General features: G+C 35.6%; 1 protein-coding gene across 31 annotated transcripts in view; it reads left to right on the top strand.

Annotated features, from left to right (window-relative positions):
• The window catches only part of LOC145245781 (SMAD family member 4-like), a 474,109-nt gene extending 447,995 nt beyond the window's left edge, over window positions 1-26,114 (top strand). For all 31 annotated transcript variants that reach the window (XM_080107423.1, XM_080107427.1, XM_080107414.1 and 28 more), the window contains 5 exons: window positions 7,812-7,850; window positions 15,420-15,603; window positions 18,593-18,761; window positions 24,080-24,218; window positions 25,516-26,114. In XM_080107423.1, the coding sequence (XP_079963549.1) occupies window positions 7,812-7,850; window positions 15,420-15,603; window positions 18,593-18,761; window positions 24,080-24,218; window positions 25,516-25,745 (761 nt within the window). In that variant the 3' untranslated portion in view covers window positions 25,746-26,114. The remainder of the gene's footprint in view (window positions 1-7,811; window positions 7,851-15,419; window positions 15,604-18,592; window positions 18,762-24,079; window positions 24,219-25,515) is intronic.
• The last annotated feature ends 395 nt before the right edge of the window (window positions 26,115-26,509 follow it).

The raw sequence follows: 26,509 nt of genomic DNA, 5'->3' as shown, positions 1-26,509 counted from the left end.
GGGAAATTATTGATAGTGTTTACAGCTAGACGAGTGTTTCTTGTGAAAGTTTGGCGAGGGGGGACCAAAGATTGAAGCTCAGTTGAACACTTTCCATGAAAATAACGATACATCAGAGACAAACTCGCAACATCTCTTCTGTGAGATAGAGGTTGCAAGGAGGAGAAAAGGACATCTCCTACGAGGCTACGAAGTCTATTTTGAACTCTATCAAGGCAGGACAAGTCCTTTCTAGCAGCTCCTGCCCAGATGTGGCAACAGTATTCCATCCTTGGACGTACCTGGCTCTTATATAGGTAGAGAATAGCATCAGCAGTGAGATATCTACTGGATCGATAGAAAGATCCCACCATTTTTCCAGCGGCCTTGGCAACAGATTTGATGTATGTGTTCCATTTCAGATCAGGAGTAATGGTCAAGCCCAGAAGCTTGTCAAAACTTGAGGCCTCCTGTTTAATAAATATTTAATTATCTACATACACATACAAAAATCCTTATAAATTTCTTAAAATTTTGAACTCCTTTCTTTATATTGATGTGTTTAAAAAAAATTGTCTTTCATATTTCTTTTCTTGTTACAATGGTTATTTTTCTGTCATTTATTTAATTGTAATTAAATTTGACCTTGAGTTTACTTTTGGCAGCTTCATAACTCTTGTTTCTTTTATTTTGTCCTTTACTCTTCATATTCCATGAGTGATGTTCTGACAAAGGGGGGAATGAATTGTTGTTTCCTGAGTCAGAATTTATCCATCTAACACTGATTGTTTGATAGTTTTAACTTTGAAGTGTTTTTTCTTCTATCAAATGTCTTCATACATTGTCTAGAGCGATTTCCATTAAAAAAAAAACAAAAAAAAAACCCACCTTTTTGTTAATAAATTTTTAATTGAATATATTCAATAAAAAAAATTTATTTAAATAAAATATTTTTAGACAAATAATATCCTTTGATTTACAACTGAAATTAGTACTTTGATGCCACATTGCTATCCAAGCTATTTCTCTAAATGATGGGATAAGAACTCAACTTGACCCTCACCCGTCTCCAAGAACTTGCTTTGGATTGAATGAAATTGAGAAAGAATGTTCCAGAGAATTCTATGATATAATATTTTGTTTTCTAGTCAACGTCATGATTGCCAGATGTCTACCCTTAGTGAAGAAAATCCCATCTTTGCTCTTAAATAGAATGAAAAGAAAGAGAATTAGGTGTTAATTATTAAGTTCTTTTATTTTTTGTATATACAGTACTTAGGAAGTTATAATACCATCTTATGTAGCAAATAAGTTGCAGGTGTGTTAACATAATATTAGAGAAGTATGTTTTCACTTTATTATATTCTGAGTTTTGCTGCTCAACTTTTACAAAAATCTACACAATGGCCATTTGTGAAAATCAGAATTTTTTTTTTTGTGGAAAAAATGAGAAATATAAAAAAAAAAAAAAAAATGCAGTTGCAGCAAAAACACCGGTACGTGTTTATGTGGCATATTAAAATAGTAGTAAAAATTTAAAAAAAATTAAGAAAATAATTGAGTAGATTTGTTAGGATTATTTTTACAAAAAAAAAAAAAAAAAAAAATTAGCAATCCTCCATTTTTTTTATTTTGGAATGCAGATTACAATCATTTTGAAAAATCATAAACTGCAGTTACCTTTCTTGGATTTTAAGTTTTCAACAGTAACAAATACAGTAAAGCTATAATTCGATAAATTTTCTTTTTACTTGCAATTATTTTTCTAATAAAATTTTTTTTGTAATTTTTACTAATTTTGACAAATGTAAGTACATTGTGTTTTTGCCCGAATTGCATTTATTTGAAGTATAAATGTAATTTCGGTAAAAGATAGTTATAGTGTACAAGCACAGACATTTTTTTTTTATTAGCAATTATCACATTGAAATATTCTTCAGACTTTGCACAACTAATGCTTTCAAGAGCCATGCTGTTATATATCTCTCATTTGGAAAGAAGTGGTGTGTGTGTGTTGGTGGGGGGGTCGATGTTATTGTGTGTTTGGTTGTGAGTTTTAATTACTTTATAAAGAATGTTCAGTGCTTTACAATAAAAGAAACACCCTATTATTTTTTAAATGGTCGAAATTTTGGCATGGCTTCTTCAATAGCCATAAACTCTTAGAATCTTGGTGCATTTCGATAACAAAGAAACAGTTTTATTTTATTTTTACTATTTACTATGAACATAATAAAGCCAGGAGTGCTGCCATTAATGTAAAAGCTGTATAAACTACAGCCACACAAAAATCACAAACATTATTTGACCATTAATTGCTTCATGAACCAATTTTCTGCCACGTATTCTTGGTGGTGTTATCCTAAAGAAACATTAAGCAGTTTTTCTGAAAGGTTTTAGTAAAGCACTTTCTAAAATGTGTGAAAAAAAAACAGTGTCGTTGTATCTGTACAACTTACTAACGTTCTGGCTCCGAACTGTAGTATAATTTACAACTTATTTTTAATCTATATATCTATAACGTTTTTTTTTTGCTCTGACACTGATATTAAAAGCCTACTTTTTCAATTTAAAAATTATTAAAAAGAGCTTAATATACGCAAGTGCATGAAGGTTAACTAATTTGTATATTCATTTGGAAAACAAGCATTAATTACTTATTCATTTTTATGGCTTCTTATTAGATGATTAGTTTCATTTCACTATTATGTTCAGTTCTGTTTATGCATAGTTTCTACATTTTGCATAATGGTGTAGAATTTAAGATGAAACTGTTCTCACATAAATACTTTTATATATATATATATATATGTGTGTGTGTGTGTGTGTGTGACCTTGTCAGTGTGTGCAAAAAGTCTCTACCAAACTCCTCTCTGAATATTTTGTCTAGAGTTGAAATTTGATATATAAGGTATTTGGATCCGTAGCACACTTTCAATTTGGTTTTTAGCCAACAAAGAGGTAAAAATTGAAAACAGTTGACCTTTATAGGAGTAGTCGATCAAACCTGCTTATACATGCACAAATTTACCTTCATATGTTAAAAAATAGTTTTTAATATGCTTATGGGTGTGGCTCAGAGGCTAAGTAATGAAGCTGGAGAGTTGTATGTTTTGGTTTTGATTCTGATGGCACCTGAGTCGTACATTTGTCTTTAGCTTGGATCTCATTATTATATTAGTTTCAATATGTTAATCAATAGAGAATTGTTTCTATAATAATAAATACGTGATCAGCATGAATTAAAATGTCATATTGTATTTTATGACCAGACTAAGCAGAGTTGCCTGTTAGTATCAAATATGTCTGTCCAGAGAAAGTTGAATATTGTATAGAGTATTGACATGAAAAATTACATTTCTAATTTTGTACCAAGTTTTAAGCAATCATTTTGAAGATCAACAACTAGAACTGCAATGTCAATCGTTTTTGCGTTTATATATATATATATATATATATATATATATATATATATATATATATATATATATATGAGCAAACAGTTAATAAAACATGTTAAAAAACACTTTGAAAAAGAGTTAAAAACATATTTAATCTGAAAAGGAAACACTTGATAGTGGATAGTCCTTAATCTGCTGAGTTTCGAAGAAATACTTTCCTTCTAATCAGAGGGTAGGAATTAGCAAAATGCAGGATCGGATTTTGCATGCAAAAGTATTTGATGAAACAACAAGTAAGTCAAAGATCTTACTTGATAACAAAAAAAGTGAAGCAGAGGGAATATGGTGAAGAAAAAGGTGATTACATGTGAATGGATAGTCTGGTGGAAGATAAATAATCCAGTGACGGTTTTTATTTTTATATATATATGTAGTGTTTGGATATGTTAAAAAGAAATTGCAAATTATGTCAATGTTGCTACATGATCATGAGAATGTTTTGGTCAATTATTGCAAATATGAGAGCTAAAATACATTGTATTTATTTAAAAACAATATCTTACATAATTCAGAAACATACTAAGGTTTTGTTGATGTGGAGACTCAATACTTAAAAGGCAATCAAAAATCCATTTAAATTATCAGCAAATCTAAAACCACTGATACAATCTACTGTTGAAATTTTTTTGGAACTTCATTCTTCGATTTTTCATTTTGTGAGTGTCTGATGATTTGAATGGATTTTTAATGACCTTTTAAATGATAAAAGGTCAATCTATGTCAATAAAACCATGATACATTTCTGAAATATGTAAATATAGTTTTTATGTATATATATATATATACATACATACATACATATATATTTTTATATATAACATTTTGGGGTATTTTCAATGCAGATTTTAGGGATATTTCCAGGGTAATGGATACACCAATTTTCATAATCCCAACTTTTGTAGCGACAAAAACATTACATTTATTAAGAATTAGCCAGGAGACCTGACATTAGCCGTTATTGAATGAGGATCAACACGTTTCACACTTTCAATACTTTTATTGTCATTAAAATGGGTGAAATCGATCATTTTCCAATCCAATCAAATCGAATGATTGCCTGCTCTAGTCGAGGACCTACCTTGTGCACCAGAAGGAAGCTTCACATGCCTCCCTGCAGTGACTTAGTCCACAATACATGGTAGTTTACATTTCACCCTAGAGAACCTACTATTGATTTTATGAAATTATTTCTTTTTTTGGCTTGAATTAAAGTTTAAAATGCAAGTCAAGTATCATGGTTCAATTGTGATCTAAACAGAAACATTCATTTCGCATGCGTCCCTGTTTTATCAGAACCTGCTGTTGATTTTTATATGCCAAGCTATTCTGCTTGTGTAATGATAAAAGTTCTCAAATGCACTTATGATAGGCTGTATAAAGTGTCAATTTTTGTCAAAATCTGACAATTTCTTGAATTGGATTCTTTTGATTATGGATTTTCCATGCTTTTGCACAAACATTAGTCATGGTGAAAGTAAATTTTTCATTTGTGGAAGGGAACTATGCATGCTGGGCTTGTTTAATTCGCTTTTGAAATCTAAAAAAAAAATTTTTTTAATTTAATTTATTTTTTCTTACCTTTTGCTTGTACTATTTATTGTTTAGCCTTTCATTGGTTTTTAGGTAGTTTTATAGGAAGTAATTTCCATGTCATGCATTTAAATATTCTGATCATTTGTTGTGGAGGATTTTTTTTTTTTTGTATTGTGTAATTCTCACTATCTTTTCTTTAACGCAATGATTTTAGATGTTGCTGTAAGCTGGTGATATTTTCTTATTTTTCATGTAATTCTTTTGTATGTTTAGTTCTGAATTTTTACTTCCCAAATCTATCTAGAAAATCCTATACTGTATTTATATTTTTGTTGTTGTTACATAAGCTTTTTATGTGCATAGATCCTTTTGTTTGCCACGGTTTTCTCATTCTGATAATATATTCCAGTTTCCTGGGTGTTTAATTGTTTAGCTCTTATGGTGGCTTCGTACACTGTTCTTGGGAATATTTTCATTAAAATTATACTTTAGTTTTGCTACATGTGAATTTGTCAGGTGTTTGTAGTGTATGATATTTCTTGTTCAACTTTTTATACTATGTTTTTCTGTGCAACTGTAGCAGCTAATTTTGTGTTCATGTTAAATAGTTTATGATTCTTTCCATTATTTACATTAATGAAACCCCAGCTACACTGAGTAAGCTCTCTCTCTCTCTCTCACACACACACACACACATTTATAAGATTAAGCCCTTTTGCCAAATGAGGTTGAAATAAATATTTCATCAATTTTTAAAGCAAGGGTTCTGTAATGGTTGTGTACATTTTTATAAATATATATTAACTGATATCCTACTGTTGTCTGAAAATTAATGAGGACACTCTCTAAACTCTATATGACTGTTATCATTACTACCTATGGATGCTTGACAGTAATGAGAACCCAACAATATTATTATAAACAAGCAAGAAGAAGAAGAAAAAAAAAAAGGAAAAATCCAAAGTCAGAAAGTTAAAAATCACTCTTATGAATCTCATTTTTCACTTTATGATTTTTATTGTTTTTTCCCAACCCCACAGATTAAATTGTTTATTTAATGATATTCCGTGTGTACTTGTCATCAATAGCAAAAAAAAAAAAAGCAGTTAAATATATAGTGTACTGTAAAAAAATTCCAGTGAGATATATATGTGTGTGTGTACATGTGTATATACAGCTGAAAATTCGGTCCTTGTCTAGATTTCTCCATGTATTAAAAGACAAAAATAAAGAAAAATCTGTATAATGTATATCTCCATAACAAAAACAAAAATACCATATTCCAAAATTCACATAAATTGATCAGGTGGCTGTATTTTTGAATAAGACCATCCTTTCTGCCATTTTTAAAACAATATAAAAAGTAGAAGGGAGATAACTCAATGATTTAAACTTACGAGATTTCTGTTGTAATGCCTACGAATTCCCATTGATAACTTACAAATGATTTTCTTTAAAAAATTGAAGCTACTTGATCAATTTACATGATTTTTAGAATGTATTTTTTGCTTTGTCACAAATACATACATCAGAGATTTTTCTTTAATTTTGTTTTTTAATATAGGAGGAATTCTGAATAATTTTTTTTTTTTTAGAATTTTCTGTTATATATAAAATACCCGTCTTTATTATGTATAGTATTCCTGTTCCAAATTTCATCAAAATTTGGAAAGTACTTTCAGTAAGAATTCCCATTTTTTAAGATAGGGGATGATTGACTCAATTTAGTTTTAAGGATTTGAAAGTTGAGTTTAAAACCATGTGAACCCAAAACTATTCATTTCAAAGACATCGTTGATTTTTATTATTTTGACCCTTTTTGTGCCACTTTATCCTGTTCTTCACTACATTTATTTTCTCTTTTGCCTTCTAGGTGGTCACTAAAGTATTGACCACTATCAGAATAGCCATTACCCCATCCTGATATTATTCACCTCTGTTCTTACCTACTCTTCATCTACACATCATTATCCAATGCATGTCATGAGTTGCATCTTCCGCTTGGTGCAGATTGTGAACTCTTATAACTTATTGTTCGCCATTCCTTCTGATCCAGGGCAAGTTCGTTAATGAATGCCCAACTGTTGAAAGATGTCCAATCAAAAACATTTTCTCTCCACCCTCCCCTAGGCTTTCTTCTGCCTCTTTAGCCTTCTAACATACCCTCAAAGCATAACTTTTACAGGCCAAAAAGTTTAAGGGTTTTACTTTTGATTTTTATCAAATAGAGGGGGAAGGGAAGTAGTTTGACAGAGGGTGGATATTTTTTGTTTTTTTTCTCGATCAGGCGATGTCCTGTAATGAAACGCGAAACGCATTACATGATTTTGAAACACCTCAATGTGATTGGTTAATTGTGTAGTCCATGTGACAATCAAGGCCATATAAAACTACTAGAGGGACATAAATTAAATAAACATTTATTTTAAGTTATTGGCACCCTTTTTGATTTTAGAATGGTGCTGTGTTTTTGGAAAGCCACTTAGACCGATTCTGTGTTTCAGTGTTGTCTCATGATCACTGGAGACAGTCAGTTTATGCTCTAAATAAATGAATTGGGTGACCTATTTGATGGGTTTACTGTGAATAGTCATGTTTAGGTTAAACTGTGATTTAGCTGTAGACATACATTATTTTCTCTAGGTGTATTTCTAATCCTATCTCCTTTGCATTTGTTGCTAATACATTTACAAAAACTTAAAGTTTATGTGTGCATTCATTAACTAATGCAAACACACTGGATTTTTAATTTACCATTTATTGCTTTTACATTTTCAGGGTTTTTTTCTCTCAATTTATTGAGTAAATTCAAATGAAATATTTTTTAATTATTTGCAGGGAATAGCAATCAGTTACCTCCTTTGACAAACCAGCCACGTAAGTTTTAATGTTTTATTTTCTTAATAAATAAATATTTCATATTCAGATTCAGAAGAAATGTTAAAATGTATATAGTTAGATATTGATTATTTTTCTTTTCGTATTTTAGCTTAGTTTATATGAACAAACATTAATTAGTTATTTTTTGTATCATGTAAGGTTATTTTCATTATATTTTTTTATGATTATACATTAAAACTCTTAACTTTATTTTTTAATGTCTTAAAATTTTTTAAAATTATTTAATGAACTTTAATATTTTTTTTTTATTTAGTGATAAATATTGGACAATTATTTAATAACTTTAATATATTTTTTTTTTATTTAGTGATAAATATTGGACAACATTTTTTTATTGGACGACTTTTTTATATTGAACATATTGTGTGTGTGTGCATGCAAAGTGATGAGTGCAGCATTCATTCAATTTTCAGGCATTTAGCCAGGCAGACAAAATGGACTTATAATTCAATAAAAATTTGCTTCTTTTGTATTTTTTTTCTTTGCTGTTTCACAGGACAAAAACAATTGCTATGAAATATGTTCATTTAAATATCATTGTTTCATAGAATTAATGTATAAGATAAAATGCATTCCATTATTGGAGAAACAAAAGCTTGGAGGAACTGTCCACTATGAGTGATTGCTAACCCTGCATCTCTTCCATATTATAAGTACTTAAATCTGTATGCCATAGCTAATTTTGATGATTTTTTTAAGCAACACACACTTTGTACAGCATCTCCTGTGTGTATAACAAATGTGTGCAATATTATGCAGATGTCTTTGACAAAATTTATTCATGCTGGAATCTAGAAGCAACTTTATTTTGTGTCTACGATTAAAGGAATCAAAGCTTTGAGGGACTGTCGAGTAATTCCTGGCTACATACCTCTTCAGGTTTATCAGGACTTATGTTGCTTTTTGTAAACATTTTATCTATTTTTTTGGTAGATATTAAGCTACATAGATTTCTTGGTAGAAATATACATTTGAGTATCTGCTCTGCCTAGTGGGTTATAAGTATATTAATAGACAACTGAGGACCTGGATGACAACCATCAAGAAAGACTTGGCTTAGCTTTCATCTTCATAGGTAATCAACCTTTCTGTGGTGGAATTGTGATTTGTTAGGCATCTTGTACAATCTTACTCAGAACTGTCATGCATGAATTACTATCGTTTTGATGTTGTACAGATCAAGGAATAAGCCGGCTCAACCTGATTAGGGTGAATGTCATTGCAACAACAAATGTTGGATTTGCTTTGCTCTATTTACTGTCTTTACAATCTGCTAACTGAAGAATTATTTATTTTAATACACGGCATAATCACATCGACACACCAGTTCCCATTAGATCACAAAGTTAAACAACGTTGAACCTGGTCAGTACTAAATGCATGACCATTTGAGACTTCCAGCTGCTGAATGTGCTCTCCACTTATCTTGATATTGTTTCCAGTTGTCCCGGACTTCTCCTTGTCACTGGACTCAAATAGTGCCAATTCAGGAGAGGTCTGGTTGGAACTTGCCCAACCCCTGCCTCACAATTACATGCACAGCTTCCCTTACAGGGGGGGGGGTATCTTTTGTCTTTCGAGACTGAATGGAGGCACTGAATATTTTAATACTTATCTTCTCTGCTTTTATGAAAACTTTCGACCATGCATTTATCGTAATTTTGGGTTTTGAAAAACTTTTCTGTTATTACAAATTTATTCATGCTTTTTTTTTTTTTTTTTTTTGGTTAATGAAATGCTTGATAAGCATTTTTTTACTAAAATACATGAACTTTACATGAAATGAGGTTGAATTTAAAAAAATCTCCTTTTCATTGGTATGACTCCACGTTTAACATTGCCCAAAATGTCTGATAAATCTTGAGGAATCTCAGAAAATCTTTTGATTTACCGCACATGAAAGAAGAGAAATTTCTCAAATATGTCATGTGTGTATGTCAAGAAGACATTTTTACTTTCCTGCTTGTAAAAAATATTTGTTTTTGTTTTAAAATAAGTTTTTCTTTTCTCATGTTTTTGCATATTTTTGCACTTCATAGTTTTTGCATTGAAGAATACTTTTCTTGCTATTTTCTATTTGCTTTTCAAGTTTTTAGTTGTTTCAGAATGTATTTAAAAAAATTTTTTTTTACACATAGCATACATTTAAGCCTTGTTTTTTTAAGAAAAGCTTGATTAAAAACAAAGGTGTCTTTATTTAATGTATTTTGCTCAGCAATTTTATTGAGTTCTACTCTTGCTAATAGTTGATTAGCTTTCTCTATTGCTAGAGTTGAAATTGAATTTATTTTCTTCTTGCTTGCTAATATGTTAGCTATATGATTTGTGTTTCTTTTCTTATATGGTTTATTGAATGGCAATTATTCCATTCGGGCATCTTTTCTCTCATGTTCAACATGGTTTTTGGTCCCCCAACAAAAGGAGGGTGGACCTGTAAATTCACTCTTTGTTCATCTGTCTGCACTTTTCTTGATAACTACGCCTTGGAATTTAAAAAAAAATTTGCACAAACATTAAATATGATATGAGTAAAAAAAAAAAAAAATAAATAACAACGGATTTTCCAGGAAAACTCAGATGAAAAGTTTTTTTGAATTATTTCTATTTAATCTTTGCAGCATATTTTCAATAGGATAAAATCCATTTTTAGTAATGATTTTGTATTTTGCCTCCATATTGTATATGGGTATTGACTGTAATCTTTCAACTATTGTAGTTCTGGGCTATTGAGCATCATTTTTGTTCTTGACAGATTTAACTGTAGTCTTTTGTTCTCAAGGCCAATTTCTACATTTTCAATTCCTCAAGTAATTGATCCATTGTATCTCTTGATCCGTTGGCAAGAACTTCCATGGTCATCCTGTACGGAACTTTCTGAAAGGACTTCAAGAATAAGAATGAATAAGAGAGAGATATTGAAGACTCAGTTTTACACTCTTTTTCAATAAAATCATTTGTGTGTGTGTGTGTGTGTGTGAGAGAACTACGTCTACATTGCTGCTTGTAACAATGTACATACAATAAAGCGAGAAGCTTACCTGGCCCCTAGCCAGGTTTAAAAGTAACGTTCATTTCTGCACATGCGTGTCGACTCCTATGATTCTTAAGTTAATTACCAACTCACTGAATTCACTATACTCCTTGGCCTAATGGTTAGCGAGGAAGACTACGTTTTTTGAGTTCGATCCTACCTCTCTATCTTTTTATTTTTATTTTTTTATTTCGTCCTTGTGCCAATATCCTCCACCCAGGCAAAAGTTAATTACCAGCTCATTGAATGCACTTTCTTTTTTGGCCAAATGGTTAGCGTGGAAAACTAATTTCCCCCCTCTCTCTCTCTTTTTTTTTTTATTTTAACCATGTGAAAGCCATTCTTAACATTGCTTCGTCCTTGTGCCAATATCCTCCACCCGGGCAACGCCGGATACTCCCCACTAGTTCTTTAATAGATGCTATCTTTATAGAAAAAAAAAATGTAAGGGGCATAATTTTGTAGTACTCAATATAGTTATTTCCCTTTGGTTTGAAAAAGAAAAAAAGTTTTTTTTTTGGTTTTTTTTTTTTGTTTTGTTTTTTAAGGAAAAAAAAAATGACAAGATAAATTGCAAGTACATTACCAGGCAATGCCGGACTGGAACAGCTTGTGTTTTATAATATATATTAAAGTTTATATTTACTTGTGAATTATTTATAAAAAAAGAAAACTGTATTTTAATAATCAATATGCATATTAGTCATATGGTTCAGTCTGTTATTGACTTTATACATAAAATTTTTTATGTTTAAAGTAATGATTCAAGTTAGGTCAACAATATAAATTCTGAGATAATCATTCTTAATCTTTGTAATCTACATAATCAATTAAATCTCCCCCCCCCCCTCCATTTACATTCGGACTGTAAATGCAAGCGATACATAGATTTCTGCTATGATCACGCTTTAGGTAAAAAATTGATGTATGTTTTCAGAAAATATGCATCCATTTTGTTTGCTTTTGGTAATTTACACATTTTTTCTTGGTTATTCCTAGTTGGTGTAATTTTCACTCGCATATTGAGATGCACTTTCACTGCCACCAGCTTACACTTGGAAATATTCTTCATAGGATAAATTGACTGTTATTTTTTCATTGCTTGCTAGCAACTCATATTTATTTATTAAAAATCTAATTGGTAAAAGGCAATATTGTTTTTTACCTGTTATATTTTTAATAACTGAATATGAGTTGCTCCCTACAATCTACACTTTTGTTTTTTATAGTGTTTTGATATTCTCCAAACAAATTATTATTAACATAAATAAATTGTTTTAAAGCAAATGCACTTGGAATATTTGTCAAAAACCTTTCCTTTTTTCTTACCTATTCAGTTGAGATCTACTTGTATTAAAACAATATTTAATAAGTTATATGGCCTCTTGAGTTTGCATAAGTATCGAGTCTGGGGAAAATAGTCATCTTTGTTTGCATTTCTAATTGATTGATTAAACATATATGGCTAATATATTGTTTTCAATTATTTTGTATCTTCTATAGAGAGACATGGCTAAATCTTATTTTCATCACTTCAATTACTGTGAAATGTGTACTTTTCTGATTTTTCTTTTCCGGAAATGATTGATATTATTAAAAAAAAAAAAAAAAAAAAATTATATTTCCCCTGGACAACGTCCAGACACACATCCTGTTTGCTTTCTTTTTTGCTTATCTAAATAGACATTCTGACTTTTTTGTTTACTGCTGAAGCCTATTTAGTTCAGCAACTATTTATCTGTTAATGATTCAATTTATTCAGCACCATTAATGATGCATAACATTGTTTTAAATATTTGATTACTTTGTTCTAAATAATTTATTTCTAATGTTATTTACTTGTAATTTTCCAATGTTAAAAACATTGTTAAACGATTGTTTATTTGATTTATTTTTTCCCTTTTGTAAATCTAATTTGAATTTTATTTACTGTAAAAGGTTTGTGGAAAGAATCTATTATATCGTACATGGATTAATGTTTTTATTGTACCTATTTACAATGCCATGTTTGGAAATTTGTTTCATATGCTAGGTATCCATGTCTATGTGCATTTACCTGCTTTTTTACGTACAAAATTTTTAAAAGTCAGATCCAAATAGCAGTCCATCTGACATACATAATTCGAGCAAGCCTATATCTTATTACATCCACTATATTATTGGCACAAATGTATTTCATTTTGCATCATTTTTTCTGAATACAATTTCCCTTACTCAGCAATTAATTTTAAATATTAAAGGGAAGTAATCAAGTGATAAGTTATTTCCCTTTTGCTAAAATGTTTAAAAATATTAAGTATTTTTAAATATCAGAAGAAAATTTGTCTTATTTGTTCATTACTACTAATTAACATGATGTACTAAATATTTTTTTTTTACAAATTCCTGTGTAACAACAATGTTTAATTTTGATTTCTTTGTGAGCAAATAAGTTATTTTTTTTTTTAATTTTATTTTTGAGCAATGTTGGGTAGGTACAGTTTGTATGTGTGTATGTTCGGGTGTATGTACATATTATATTTTTACAATGCAATACATCTCACTACTAATTGTGACAAAGGGTCAAACACTAGATACTGTGGTTCTAGTTTCAAATTTTGCAAGTTTGGTGCAATGTTATTGAGTCATAGAGGCCATGCAACGTGTGTCTATGAATAACTATATTCCGTACATTTCAGGAAAATACTTCAATATAGATATCTGAATTTGTCGATTTTTCTGTACAGCCTTAAAACAGAATAATGTATATATTTATGTGCAATAAAATATCACCATAATTCTGTCAAAGTTCCATAGCCTGACAGTAAAGGTGACAAACCAGAGTAACTGTGTCTAGAGTTTCGGCTATCATTAAACATTCAGCCACTCTGAGGAATCACATGGATGGCAAAATGCATGTGCACAGATAATTATGTATGCATGTGTAATATACAAGTAGCAATGCTTTTAGTTTTGATTTCAGTTAAATCCAAAAGTAATTGTTTTAGCTTTTGACTTTGAAATATTCCCCAAAATCGTTTGAAGTTTTTCGTAATTAATAACAAAGCAATAAAGAAAAGAATAAAATTAGTCAAGATGGCTACAGATCTTTGTCCTGTCAAAATAATGAATGGAGGGTGAGGACGAATGCAAAGGAAGTTATAAAAGAAAAAAAAAATGAAACAAATGAACTTTGTTGGAATACCTATATAAACTTTATAATCAAGTTCTTAAACTGCATGCACACTTCATATATTATTAATGTTTGAATTTGATAAATCATTTAAAAATCTAGTCACTTAGATATCCCCCCCCTTTTTTTTTTGAATAAACATTATTTTCAAGTGTTCTTTGTAAATGGTGTATTCTGTATAGTGTCAGTTTTTTAGCACAATGTATCAATTTGAAAAAGAAAAAAGCTTATTAAATTTTGCACTACATGTAATAGTGTGTGTGCTCTTAAAGAGATGTCAGCAAAATCAGTCAAACTTAACTCATGTCATCTGTGATTGGATGAGGAAAGAGATTGCTGCTATCCAGTTGAGGGAACAGAATATCTCTCGGCAGTAATAATCCAAAACAATAAATTACCACTTCCACAGGGAGTGCTACTACAGTAGTAATTCACCACATGACATTTTAATTGGTCACCTGACAAAAGAGGGATTGGACTTAGTAATTCACTCCTTGGATTAAAAAAATTTTTGCACAAACATTATTCATAGTAAAAGTAAATTTTTGCCAAAATGGATTTTCTGGATAATTATGGTTGCTCTCTTAGTGGGCAGTATAGAAGTAAAATTGCTCCAAAATCGTTTGTCTGTTCATTCGTTCACTTTTTTCAGTAACCATGCCTTGAATTTTTTTTTTTAATTTGTACAAACATAAGTCATTGTGAAAGTTCATTTTTCACTCACGGAGGAAGACTCCGCATGCTTGACTTTTTTCAATAAGAAATGAAATATAATGTGATTCGTTTTGATACTCTTGTCAAATCATACAACTTTCAAAGTCAATCGCACTTCTGATTCTCCTTTCAAGAACATGCATAATTAGATGTTTTTTCATTGTCAGTGCTTTTTATCCTAATCCTATTTTCTATTTTTTTTTAAAAAATCTTTCTTTTTTTTTTTTTAACACAGCATCATCTTTAAAGCTGTATTTTGTTGGGTTTTTTTTCTTTTTGATTATTTTGTTGTAAATAATTAACTATAATTCTTCTTTTAATTTTTAATTTTTTTTTCTTTCAGATTTTATTTACTGTCTTTTTACTGTATATTTACTTAAAGAAAAAAAAAGAAACTTATTTTACTTTTAAAATGTTTTAGTTTGTCTAATTTAGCTTAATTTTTCCTACAATATAATTTTTTAAAATAAATATCTGGAGCATACAATTTATTAGAAACTTTTATTTTATCATGAAAAAAAATATTTTTTTGAAGCCCATTAATAAATATTATTCTTTTACTTGTGTAACAAAGATTGAATGACTTGAACAATATAAAATGCTTATATTTCTTTTTCTCTCTTTGCAGCTCCTGAGTTTTGGTGCACAATAACTTACTTTGAACTTGATCAGCAAGTGGGCGAAACGTTTAAAGTTCCTTCTGGTTGTCCAAGTGTCAAAGTAGATGGCTACACTGACCCCTCAAGTATTGATCGGTTTTGTCTTGGTCAGTTATCAAACGTGCATCGAACTGAAGCCAGTGAAAGAGCAAGGTAAATAGTGAAAGAAATTTAATGAGGAGGTTACGACCAGTGACCCCCCCCTTTTTTTTTCTTTTTTTTTTTTTTTTTCTTTTTTTTTAAAATAACGATCTTACACAAAATTAGATTTTTTTCTAGTAGTGTATATTTATATATAAACTAGCCTGGGTGCCCCGGGTGTTTGGAGATGTGTGTTGAGCAAAAAAAAAAAAAAAAAGTTGTAGTAGGCAGGCTCGAACCCGTAGAGCAAAGGAGAACGTGGTAAAAAAAAAAAGAAAAAAGTGACGTGTTTGCTGTTGTACCCATCGCCAAGCCGGAAGTGACGTAGGTTTAAAATAAGACTAGACAATTGAAAAGAGGCGATGACTTTCGAAAATATCAGCGAAAAAAGTGACCCTTCCCTGTAGAAAAGTGCCCAGTTGAGAGTAAAGGAATTAATGTTTTTAACTAATTTTTCGATATTTGTCGTCCAAAGGATTGAGCTTTAAAACGATACCGATCTCATGAAAATCCGTTGCCTCTGTCAAAAGTTTTAGGCAGATATACATACATACGTACGTACATACATACATACAGACAGGGGAGATTTATATTATAGATGACAAAAGGTCTATATTTCAAATTTCAAGATGTTGTCTATCTTACCATTTATTTCTTTAATAGCATATTAGTTAGTAGTGAAAATTTGGTAAATTAGATTACTTATAGGGACAACTCGTCAAGAAGTTGTTCACGTTGGACTTGAAGACAACCATATTGTAGTCAGCTGGAAAGCAGGCAAATAAAAGACAGTTCCACAGGTGTACAGTTCTAAGAAAGAAGCTTTGTTCATGGAATTTATGTTTAAGTTTAGGCACAGATAAAGAGTAGGGAAAATTATTGATATTCAGCCAGACGAGTGTTTTTCATGAAAGTCAGCCCAAGGGGTAGCTTTGAAAACTAAATTAATTTATTAAACAAGATAAACAAGAATTTACAGCTAAATGCTAACACATAAGCAAATATTTACTTTGTTATTTAAGCCCAGATATAAATGTGTAGCATTGTCTGGGAACCAACATGTTGTAGCCTCAGTCGCAAAGTAGACACAAAAAAAAGAGCTTCAACTCACTTTTTCTTTTAACAATCACATTTAGTTCCTCATTGTTATGACAGTGATCTCACTCAAGTGATCTCGAACGTTATTCCCGTCTTTAAAATGATCTAGAATTCTTTATTTTTCTCTTCCAGTGACATCATTTCACATGCATTTGCATCTGCACTATGTTCAAATGTACAACAAAATAATTATAATTGACAATACTAATATGTTTAAAAAAAAGCAATTGTTCTTTAGTAAACACATGCACACAATGCAAAAGTAAATAAAAATTGTGAAATAATTGTTTATTAGTGATTGAATAACAAAAGTAAGTAAAATTGTTAAATAATTAAAAACAAAAGTGGATATGAATAAGGGTAGATAACTCTAGTATCTGCTGCTTTCATTTTGGTTGATCACATTTCTGATGATCGTTGAAAATTGTAAAACTGCAGTAAAGTGTTTAAGTTTTTAAACTATTGATTATTTAAATTTATTTGTTTAGTAAGATTTGATTATGTCATACCAATCAATTGTTTTGCTGCTGCACTTATCAATAATTTTATCTTTGCATTCAAACTGGAGGTTTGAAGGTAAAGTTGAAAGGCATTTATAATAAGTGCTGCAGCATGAAACCGATTGGGATGAAATAATCCAATATTTAGATAATTTATTAAATATATTGTCTATTATTCTGGTAATTGAGCACTCTGTGCCTGTTTTACAAGTATTTTAATGGAATGTACTCTGATGAACTCCTTGCACTTGTGCTCCCTCAACGTACATATTCCAAACAAACTTGCTTAGCAGCAAAATCACGTCCTTTCACTGTGGAGGTCCCTAAATGCTAGAAAACTTTCTACTCTAATAGCTTCTTCCTTGTATCAGCTAGACTTTTTGAATTCCCTTCCTGCTACCTACTTCCCTAACTGTATTGATATGCAGAAGTTCAAATGTAACATAAATCAACATCTTAATCTTTCTCTTAAGCATGATCCCAATTAGTAGCCCCTTATGTCCAAGTGGCAATATGCCTTTTTTGGGGCTGAAGGTGAGTAAAAATAAAGTTTTTGTTCAAAATTTGTTTATATCCCATGCAGATACACATAAATATATAATGGAAAATTAGTTTATGGAATGGTGGATAAGCAAGACAACATGTTCTTAAAAATAAATACACATACACATCTTTACAGCTGAACTAAGCAGTTCATTCAAATTGGTAAAAAAAAAATTACAAAATGAACCTAGCCAATCAGATCAACCAAAATATCTTAGTCCACATTTAATGATGTGTGTCTTTATTTCTACTAGCATGTTGTCTTGCTTATCCACTATTCCATAAACTAATTTCTATTTTGTCTGAAATTTTTATTTAATCCTTTGTGTGTGTGTGTGTGTGTATTTTTTCACATGCACATACTCACATACTATCAAGCTTTCCCCACACACTACAAACTCCACATAAATATCCTGGAGATGGTTTATAGAATAAAAGATGAAGATTATGCATCGTTTTCCAGTTTCTATTTCTGATCACTGATTTTCAGTTCACTCTTATGACATGAATTATTGCTTTGGAAAATATTCCCATTTTTGTTCTATTTGAGTATTCGCTGGTCGTATGTACCAATTATTAAATACCTTTTTCTTTTTGTATCATGATTGATTTATCTCAATTTACTGCAGTTTCATGACAATGCATCAATTTATATTGTTTATCATATTCCTCTCGTTATTTCTTCACACTGTAAAACAGTTGAATCAAAAAAAAAATTCAAATATATCACAATAGCAAAACTATTTCTAGTAAAAGTACTATGATGAAACTGCAGTAAATTGTCATAATGGGTGCTTATAATGCAATTGTAATTTCTGTGATCTTTCATGGCAAACCTTTTTTTTTTTTTTCCTCTCCAGATTGCATATAGGTAAAGGAGTACAGTTGGACTGTAGAGGAGAAGGCGATGTCTGGATTAAGTGTCTAAGTGACCACAGTGTGTTTGTACAATCTTATTACCTTGATCGGGAAGCTGGTCGGGCACCAGGAGATGCAGTCCATAAGATTTATCCTGTAGCTTATATCAAGGTATCAAAGCAAAGTTGTTTCCTTTGTTTTGTTTTTCCTTAAAACGTTTGTACATGTGTACGTCTATTAAGCAGAAATTTGTTGGCATTTTATCAAAAGAATCCTATTAAAATCACGTACAATAAATTTAAGATTGCATAAAACAACTAAAAAACCTTGAACATACTTAAGTTGGTTCCGAGACAAGATCAACTTCAGTTGAACAGATCTGACACTCTTCTCTGACATGGATCACAAGTCTCTGTCTCTTTCTCTCTCTCTATTCCTCTCCCTGTGTCCCTTTCTCTTTCTGTGTCCGTTTCTCTTTCTGTGTCCGTTTCTCTTTCTGTGTCCGTTTCTCTCTCTCTGTCCGTTTCTCTCTCTTTCTCAAACATGGTTTCACAGTCACTTTTCCCTTCTTTCAGACATGATTTCACACACACACACACACATGGCTCAACAGTCTCCTTTCTCTATCTTTCCTCTCATTCAGTTAACTATGGCTTGACAGTCTCTCTCTTATCCATTTTCAGGGAAAACACTCCCGTCTCCACTCTTCCCCTTTTGAGGCACAGCTCAAAAGTTTCTCTTTTCTCCCACAATTTCAAAGAAAGCTTAATAGTCTGTCTATCTCTCCACCTTCTTTAGACATATCCTAATTGTCTCTCCATCTCCTCCAAATCTGGCAACATACTCTCTGTCTACCTCTCTTGACTCAGCAGCCTCTCTTTCTCTTCCTCTCTTGGCTCAGCAATCTCTTTTTCTCTCCCTTTCTTGGCTCAGCAGTCTCTCTTTCTTTCCCTCTCTTGACTCAGCAGTCTCTCTTTCTTTCCCTCTCTTGACTCAGCAGTCTCTCTTTCTTTCCCTCTCTTGACTCAGCAGTCTCTCTTTCTTTCCCTCTCTTGACTCAGCAGTCTCTCTTTCTTTCCCTCTCTTGACTCAGCAGTCTCCCTTTCTTTCCCTCTCTTGACTCAGCAGTCTCTCTTTCTTTCCCTCTCTTGACTCAGCAGTCTCTCTTTCTTTCCCTCTCTTGACTCAGCAGTCTCTCTTTCTTTCCCTCTCTTGACTCGGCAGTCTCTCTTTCTTTCCCTCTCTTGACTCGGCAGTCTCCCTCTCTCCCTCTCTTGACTCGGCAGTCTCCCTCTCTCCCTCTCTTGACTCGGCAGTCTCTCTCTCTCCCTCTCTTGACTCGGCAGTCTCTCTCTCTCCCTCTCTTGACTCGGCAGTCTCTCTCTCTTCCTCCCTTGACTCGGAAGTCCCTCTCTCTCCCTCCCTTGACTCGGCAGTCCCTCTCTCTCCCTCCCTTGACTCGGCAGTCCCTCTCTCTCCCTCCCTTGACTCGGCAGTCCCTCTCTCTCTCCCTCCCTTGACTTAGCAGTCCCTCTCTCTCCCTCCCTTGACTAGGCAGTCCCTCTCTCTCCCTCCCTTGACTCGGCAGTCCCTCTCTCTCCCTCCCTTGACTCGGCAGTCCCTCTCTCTCTCCCTCCCTTGACTCGGCAGTCCCTCTCTCTCCCTCCCTTGACTAGGCAGTCCCTCTCTCTCCCTCCCTTGACTCGGCAGTCCCCCTCTCTCCCTCCCTTGACCCGGCAGTCCCTCTCTCTCTCCCTCCCTTGACTCGGCAGTCCCTCTCTCTCTCCCTCCCTTGACTCAGCAGTCCCTCTCTCTCTCCCTCCCTTGACTCGGCAGTCCCTCTCTCTCCCTCCCTTGACTCGGCAGTCCCTCTCTCTCTCCCTCCCTTGACTCGGCAGTCCCTCTCTCTCTCCCTCCCTTGACTCGGCAGTCCCTCTCTCTCTCCCTCCCTTGACTCGGCAGTCCCTCTCTCTCTCCCTCCCTTGACTCGGCAGTCCCTCTCTCTCTCCCTCCCTTGACTCGGCAGTCCCTCTCTCTCTCTCCCTCCCTTGACTCGGCAGTCCCTCTCTCTCTCCCTCCCTTGACTCGGCAGTCCCTCTCTCTCTCCCTCCCTTGACTCGGCAGTCCCTCTCTCTCTCCCTCCCTTGACTCGGCAGTCCCTCTCTCTCTCCCTCCCTTGACTCGGCAGTCCCTCTCTCTCTCCCTCCCTTGACTCGGCAGTCCCTCTCTCTCTCCCTCCCTTGACTCGGCAGTCCCTCTCTCTCTCCCTCCCTTGACTCGGCAGTCCCTCTCCCTCTCCCTCCCTTGACTCGGCAGTCCCTCTCCCTCTCCCTCCCTTGACTCGGCAGTCCCTCTCCCTCTCCCTCCCTTGACTCGGCAGTCCCTCTCCCTCTCCCTCCCTTGACTCGGCAGTCCCTCTCTCTCTCTCTCTCCCTCCCTTGACTCGGCAGTCCCTCTCTCTCTCTCTCTCCCTCCCTTGACTCGGCAGTCCCTCTCTCTCTCTCTCTCCCTCCCTTGACTCGGCAGTCCCTCTCTCTCTCTCTCCTTCCCTTGACTCGGCAGTCCCTCTCTCTCTCTCTCCCTCCCTTGACTCGGCAGTCCCTCTCTCTCTCTCTCCCTCCCTTGACTCGGCAGTCCCTCTCTCTCTCTCTCCCTCCCTTGACTCGGCAGTCCCTCTCTCTCTCTCTTCCTCCCTTGACTCGGCAGTCCCTCTCTCTCTCCCTCCCTTGACTCGGCAGTCCCTCTCTCTCTCCCTCCCTTGACTCGGCAGTCCCTCTCTCTCTCTCTCCCTCCCTTGACTCGGCAGTCCCTCTCTCTCTCTCTCCCTCCCTTGACTCGGCAGTCCCTCTCTCTCTCTCTCCCTCCCTTGACTCGGCAGTCCCTCTCTCTCTCTCTCCCTCCCTTGACTCGGCAGTCCCTCTCTCTCTCTCTCTCTCCCTCCCTTGACTCGGCAGTCCCTCTCTCTCTCTCTCTCTCCCTCCCTTGACTCGGCAGTCTCCCTCTCTCCTTCTCTTGACTCGGCAGTCTCTCTCTCTCCCTCTCTTGACTCGGCAGTCTCTCTCTCTCCCTCCCTTGACTCGGAAGTCCCTCTCTCTCCCTCCCTTGACTCGGCAGTCCCTCTCTCTCCCTCCCTTGACTCGGCAGTCCCTCTCTCTCCCTCCCTTGACTCGGCAGTCCCTCTCTCTCCCTCCCTTGACTCGGCAGTCCCTCTCTCTCTCCCTCCCTTGACTTAGCAGTCCCTCTCTCTCCCTCCCTTGACTCGGCAGTCCCTCTCTCTCCCTCCCTTGACTCGGCAGTCCCTCTCTCTCTCCCTCCCTTGACTCGGCAGTCCCTCTCTCTCTCCCTCCCTTGACTCGGCAGTCCCTCTCTCTCTCCCTCCCTTGACTCGGCAGTCCCTCTCTCTCTCCCTCCCTTGACTCGGCAGTCCCTCTCTCTCTCCCTCCCTTGACTCGGCAGTCCCTCTCTCTCTCCCTCCCTTGACTCGGCAGTCCCTCTCTCTCTCCCTCCCTTGACTCGGCAGTCCCTCTCTCTCTCCCTCCCTTGACTCGGCAGTCCCTCTCTCTCTCCCTCCCTTGACTCGGCAGTCCCTCTCTCTCTCCCTCCCTTGACTCGGCAGTCCCTCTCTCTCTCCCTCCCTTGACTCGGCAGTCCCTCTCTCTCTCCCTCCCTTGACTCGGCAGTCCCTCTCTCTCTCCCTCCCTTGACTCGGCAGTCCCTCTCTCTCCCTCCCTTGACTCGGCAGTCTCTCTCTCTCTCTCCCTCCCTCTCTTTACTGGGCAGTCTCTCTCTCTTTCCCTCTCTTGACTGGGCAGTCTCTCTCTCTCTCTCCCTCTCTTGACTGGGCAGTCTCTCTCTCCCTCTCTTGACTGGGCAGTCTCTCTCTCCCTCTCTTGACTGGGCAGTCTCTCTCTCCCTCTCTTGACTGGGCAGTCTCTCTCTCCCTCTCTTGACTGAGCACTCTCTCTCACTCTTGACTGAGCACTCTGTCTCACTCTTGACTGAGCACTCTGTCTCTCTCCCTCCCTCTCTTTACTGAGCAGTCTGTCTGTCTCTCTCTCTCCCTCTCTTGACTGAGCAGTCTGTCTCTCTCTCTCCCTCTCTTGACTGAGCAGTCTGTCTCTCTCGCTCCCTCTCTTGACTGAGCAGTCTGTCTCTCTCGCTCCCTCTCTTGACTGAGCAGTCTGTCTCTCTCGCTCCCTCTCTTGACTGAGCAGTCTGTCTCTCTCGCTCCCTCTCTTGACTGAGCAGTCTGTCTCTCTCGCTCCCTCTCTTGACTGAGCAGTCTCTCTTTCTCGACTGAGCAGTCTCTCTCTCTCTCTCTCCCTCCCTTGACTGAGCAGTCTCTCTCTCTCCCTCTCTTGACTGAGCAGTCTCTCTCCCTCTCTTGACTGAGCAGTCTCTCTCCCTCTCTTGACTGAGCAGTCTCTCTCCCTCTCTTGACTGAGCAGTCTCTCTCCCTCTCTTGACTGAGCAGTCTCTCTCCCTCTCTTGACTGAGCAGTCTCTCTCTCTCTCTCCCTCTCTTGGCTCAACAGTCTCTCTCTCTCCCTCTCTTGGCTCAACAGTCTCTCTCTCTCTCTCCCTCTCTTGGCTCAACAGTCTCTCTCTCTCTCTCCTGGCTCAACAGTCTCTCTCTCTCTCTTGGCTCAACAGTCTCTCTCTCTCTCCTGGCTCAACAGTCTCTCTCTCTCTCCTGGCTCAACAGTCTCTTTCCCTCCTCTCTCCTGGCTCAACAGTCTCTTTCCCTCCTCTCTCCTGGCTCAACAGTCTCTTTCCCTCCTCTCTCCTGGCTCAACAGTCTCTTTCCCTCCTCTCTCTTGGCTCAACAGTCTCTTTCCCTCCTCTCTCTTGGCTCAACAGTCTCTTTCCCTCCTCTCTCTTGGCTCAACAGTCTCTTTCCCTCGTCTCTCTCGGCTCAACAGTCTCTTTCCCTCGTCTCTCTCGGCTCAACAGTCTCTTTCCCTCGTCTCTCTCGGCTCAACAGTCTCTTTCCCTCGTCTCTCTCGGCTCAACAGTCTCTTTCCCTCGTCTCTCTCGGCTCAACAGTCTCTTTCCCTCGTCTCTCTCGGCTCAACAGTCTCTTTCCCTCGTCTCTCTCGGCTCAACAGTCTCTTTCCCTCGTCTCTCTCGGCTCAACAGTCTCTTTCCCTCGTCTCTCTCGGCTCAACAGTCTCTTTCCCTCGTCTCTCTCGGCTCAACAGTCTCTTTCCCTCGTCTCTCTCGGCTCAACAGTCTCTTTCCCTCGTCTCTCTCGGCTCAACAGTCTCTTTCCCTCCTCTCTCTCTCTCTCTCTCTCTCTGTCTCAGCAGTCTCGTTCTCTATCTCTGCTCAACAGTTTTTAATTTTTAACACATTAGCAAGAAAATGATTTGTTTTTTTTTTAAATCTAAAGAATAAAATCCTGATGAACAGAAATATTGTTTTTCCTATTTACTCTTCTAACTTCATCTTTATCGGCAACATTTCATTCTTTGTATGTTTCTTTTTTAGGTATTTGACATAAGACAGTGCCATTGTCAGATGCAGCAACAAGCTGCAACTGCACAGGCTGCTGCTGCAGCCCAGGCTGCCGCCGTTGCAGGTAATGTGCCAGGACCGGCATCTGTAGGTGGAATTGCCCCCGCTGTAGGTGAGTAAATCAGTAATAAACTAATAATAAAAAAAAGAAGAGCAGAATGTGTTTCTGGTGATTTCATTTGTAATTGTAATTAAGAAGTTGGCTACAATATCGCAGTTCCTTAGAGGATGTAGTTTTACTTGATGCTCATTGTCATATTATTACAGCCATTTCACATAGGAACAGTTGTCCTGATTGAATAATTTTGTCTCATTAATACTTAGATGAGTGATCACTAAGGAATACCAGATGTCATTAAAAAAAGACTCAACTCATTATACAAATGGATTTCAGCCTAGCTGGACCAGAAACATTTTTCCTCTTCATAGTGAAGTGGGACATATGGTTGCTTACCACTTCTTAGACTAGAAAGAATAACTAATCAAGCTGGCAGGAAAGAACTTTGTGTGCGTGCGTGTGTGTGTGTGTGTGTATATATATATATATATATATATATATATATATAGATATATATAGATATATGTATACATATATCTCAATACCTCCGTTTAGTCTTGAAAGACAAAGATCGTGTAATTGTGAGGAAAGGGTCATGCAATCTCCAACCACAACATTCCTGAATCGGCCTGTTTGAGTCCAGTGGCAAGAAGAAGACTAGGGTGACTGGAAACAATGCAGAGATAAGCGGAGAGCACATACAGCATCTGGAAGTCCGAAATGGTCACCCATTTAGTACTGACCAGGTTCAATGTTGCTTAACTTAGGTGATCAAGCAGGAACCGGTGTGTCAATGTGATATATATATTAGAGAGAGGGATATAAGAACTGTTTGACAGCTATGACAATGCAGTTTGTGGGAATGATCTATGTAATAAAGAATGATGACAATATTGAAGGAATTTCAATAATTTTTGTATTTATTTACTTAAATGTATCAGATGATAGATGTGTGAATTTCCCCCAATTTTTTAGAATGTCTCTTTGTCAGGGGATAGTAAACAGCTCTCAAACGGGTTTACATTGTGTTTGAACCAGCTACCATCTTGTCAAACACAGCCCTTCCACATGCTTCTCATAAACTACAACTACCCCTCATATATATATATATATATATATATATATATATATATATATATACATATACACACACACACACACATACAGCAAAAAGAAAGTCTGCACTTGTAATTTTTTTTAAAACTGCAAATTTAAGCTAAAGCTCTTTCTCTCTCTCTCTCTCTCCCTCTCTTTCCCTCTCTCTCTTTCTGTCTGTTTTTTTTATTATTGTAAATCATGCATGTCTACTAAAATTTAAAATTGGCAACTTTTTTTCTTATAATTTCTCCAGGCCTATCTGCAGTTGCTGGTATTGGTGTGGACGATCTCCGCCGCCTATGTATCCTGAGGTTAAGTTTTGTGAAAGGTTGGGGGCCAGACTACCCAAGAGGTAGCATCAAAGAGACACCTTGCTGGATTGAAGTCCAACTCCACCGGCCTCTGCAGCTTCTTGACCAAGTCCTTCAAGCAATGCCACTCAGTGATCCACGGCCAACTCGACTGATCCCGTGGATTAACTGACCCATCTCATCTCCTTGCCCCGCATTCTCAACTTGATCCTGAACCCAAATCAGATCTAACATTTCCCAACCCACCCATCCCTTGCAACAACAACAACAAAAACAAAAACAACAATATGCACCAGAGAACCTACCTTTTAATAACAACACATCATGTATTTCTTTGTCTCTATCACCAACTGAAAAAAAAAACAAAGAACAATTAAAAAATATCAGTCAAAATTGAGAGAAAGAAAACAAAACTTTAAAGGCATTAAAAAAATATAAGATATACGATGAAAAAAAATGAAGAACAGGCAAGAATGAATGAAAAACGGGAAAAAAGTCACAAACAAAACAATTTCAGTAAATTCTTTTTGTGTATCTTTTACATGCTTATTTTTTGTTTATTTTTTGAATATTGCATTATTTTTAACAAAAAATTTTTTTTGTTTTTCTTTTCACCTTTTTTTTTTTTAATGTTTTGCTATTGATAATCAATAATGGCAAATAGAATTGTAAATCTTTTCGATAATGAAAACAAGAAAAAAAAAAATAGAAAACTGGGTCTGAAATGAAAATGAAGTATACGTTGCTGCTCTCTACATTAATACTACTACTACCACCACCACTGCTTTCGTTACTACTACTACATAAAACTGAGGTAAATCTTTTCCTGGGGGCAGATAAATTGTGTGTAGTTGGGTATTAATATTGTAAGTGTGAATTGAGAATTTTCTTCTGGTTACCAATAAAAAAAAAAAAAATAACAGCTTATGTTCAACA

Source organism: Euprymna scolopes, chromosome 23 (assembly GCF_053919585.1).
Source record: "Euprymna scolopes isolate OS-2025 chromosome 23, ASM5391958v1, whole genome shotgun sequence".
Classification (NCBI taxonomy): domain Eukaryota; kingdom Metazoa; phylum Mollusca; class Cephalopoda; order Sepiida; family Sepiolidae; genus Euprymna; species Euprymna scolopes.
The sequence above is the reverse complement of the archived record's forward strand: the minus strand, read 5'-3'. Positions and strand labels throughout refer to the sequence as shown.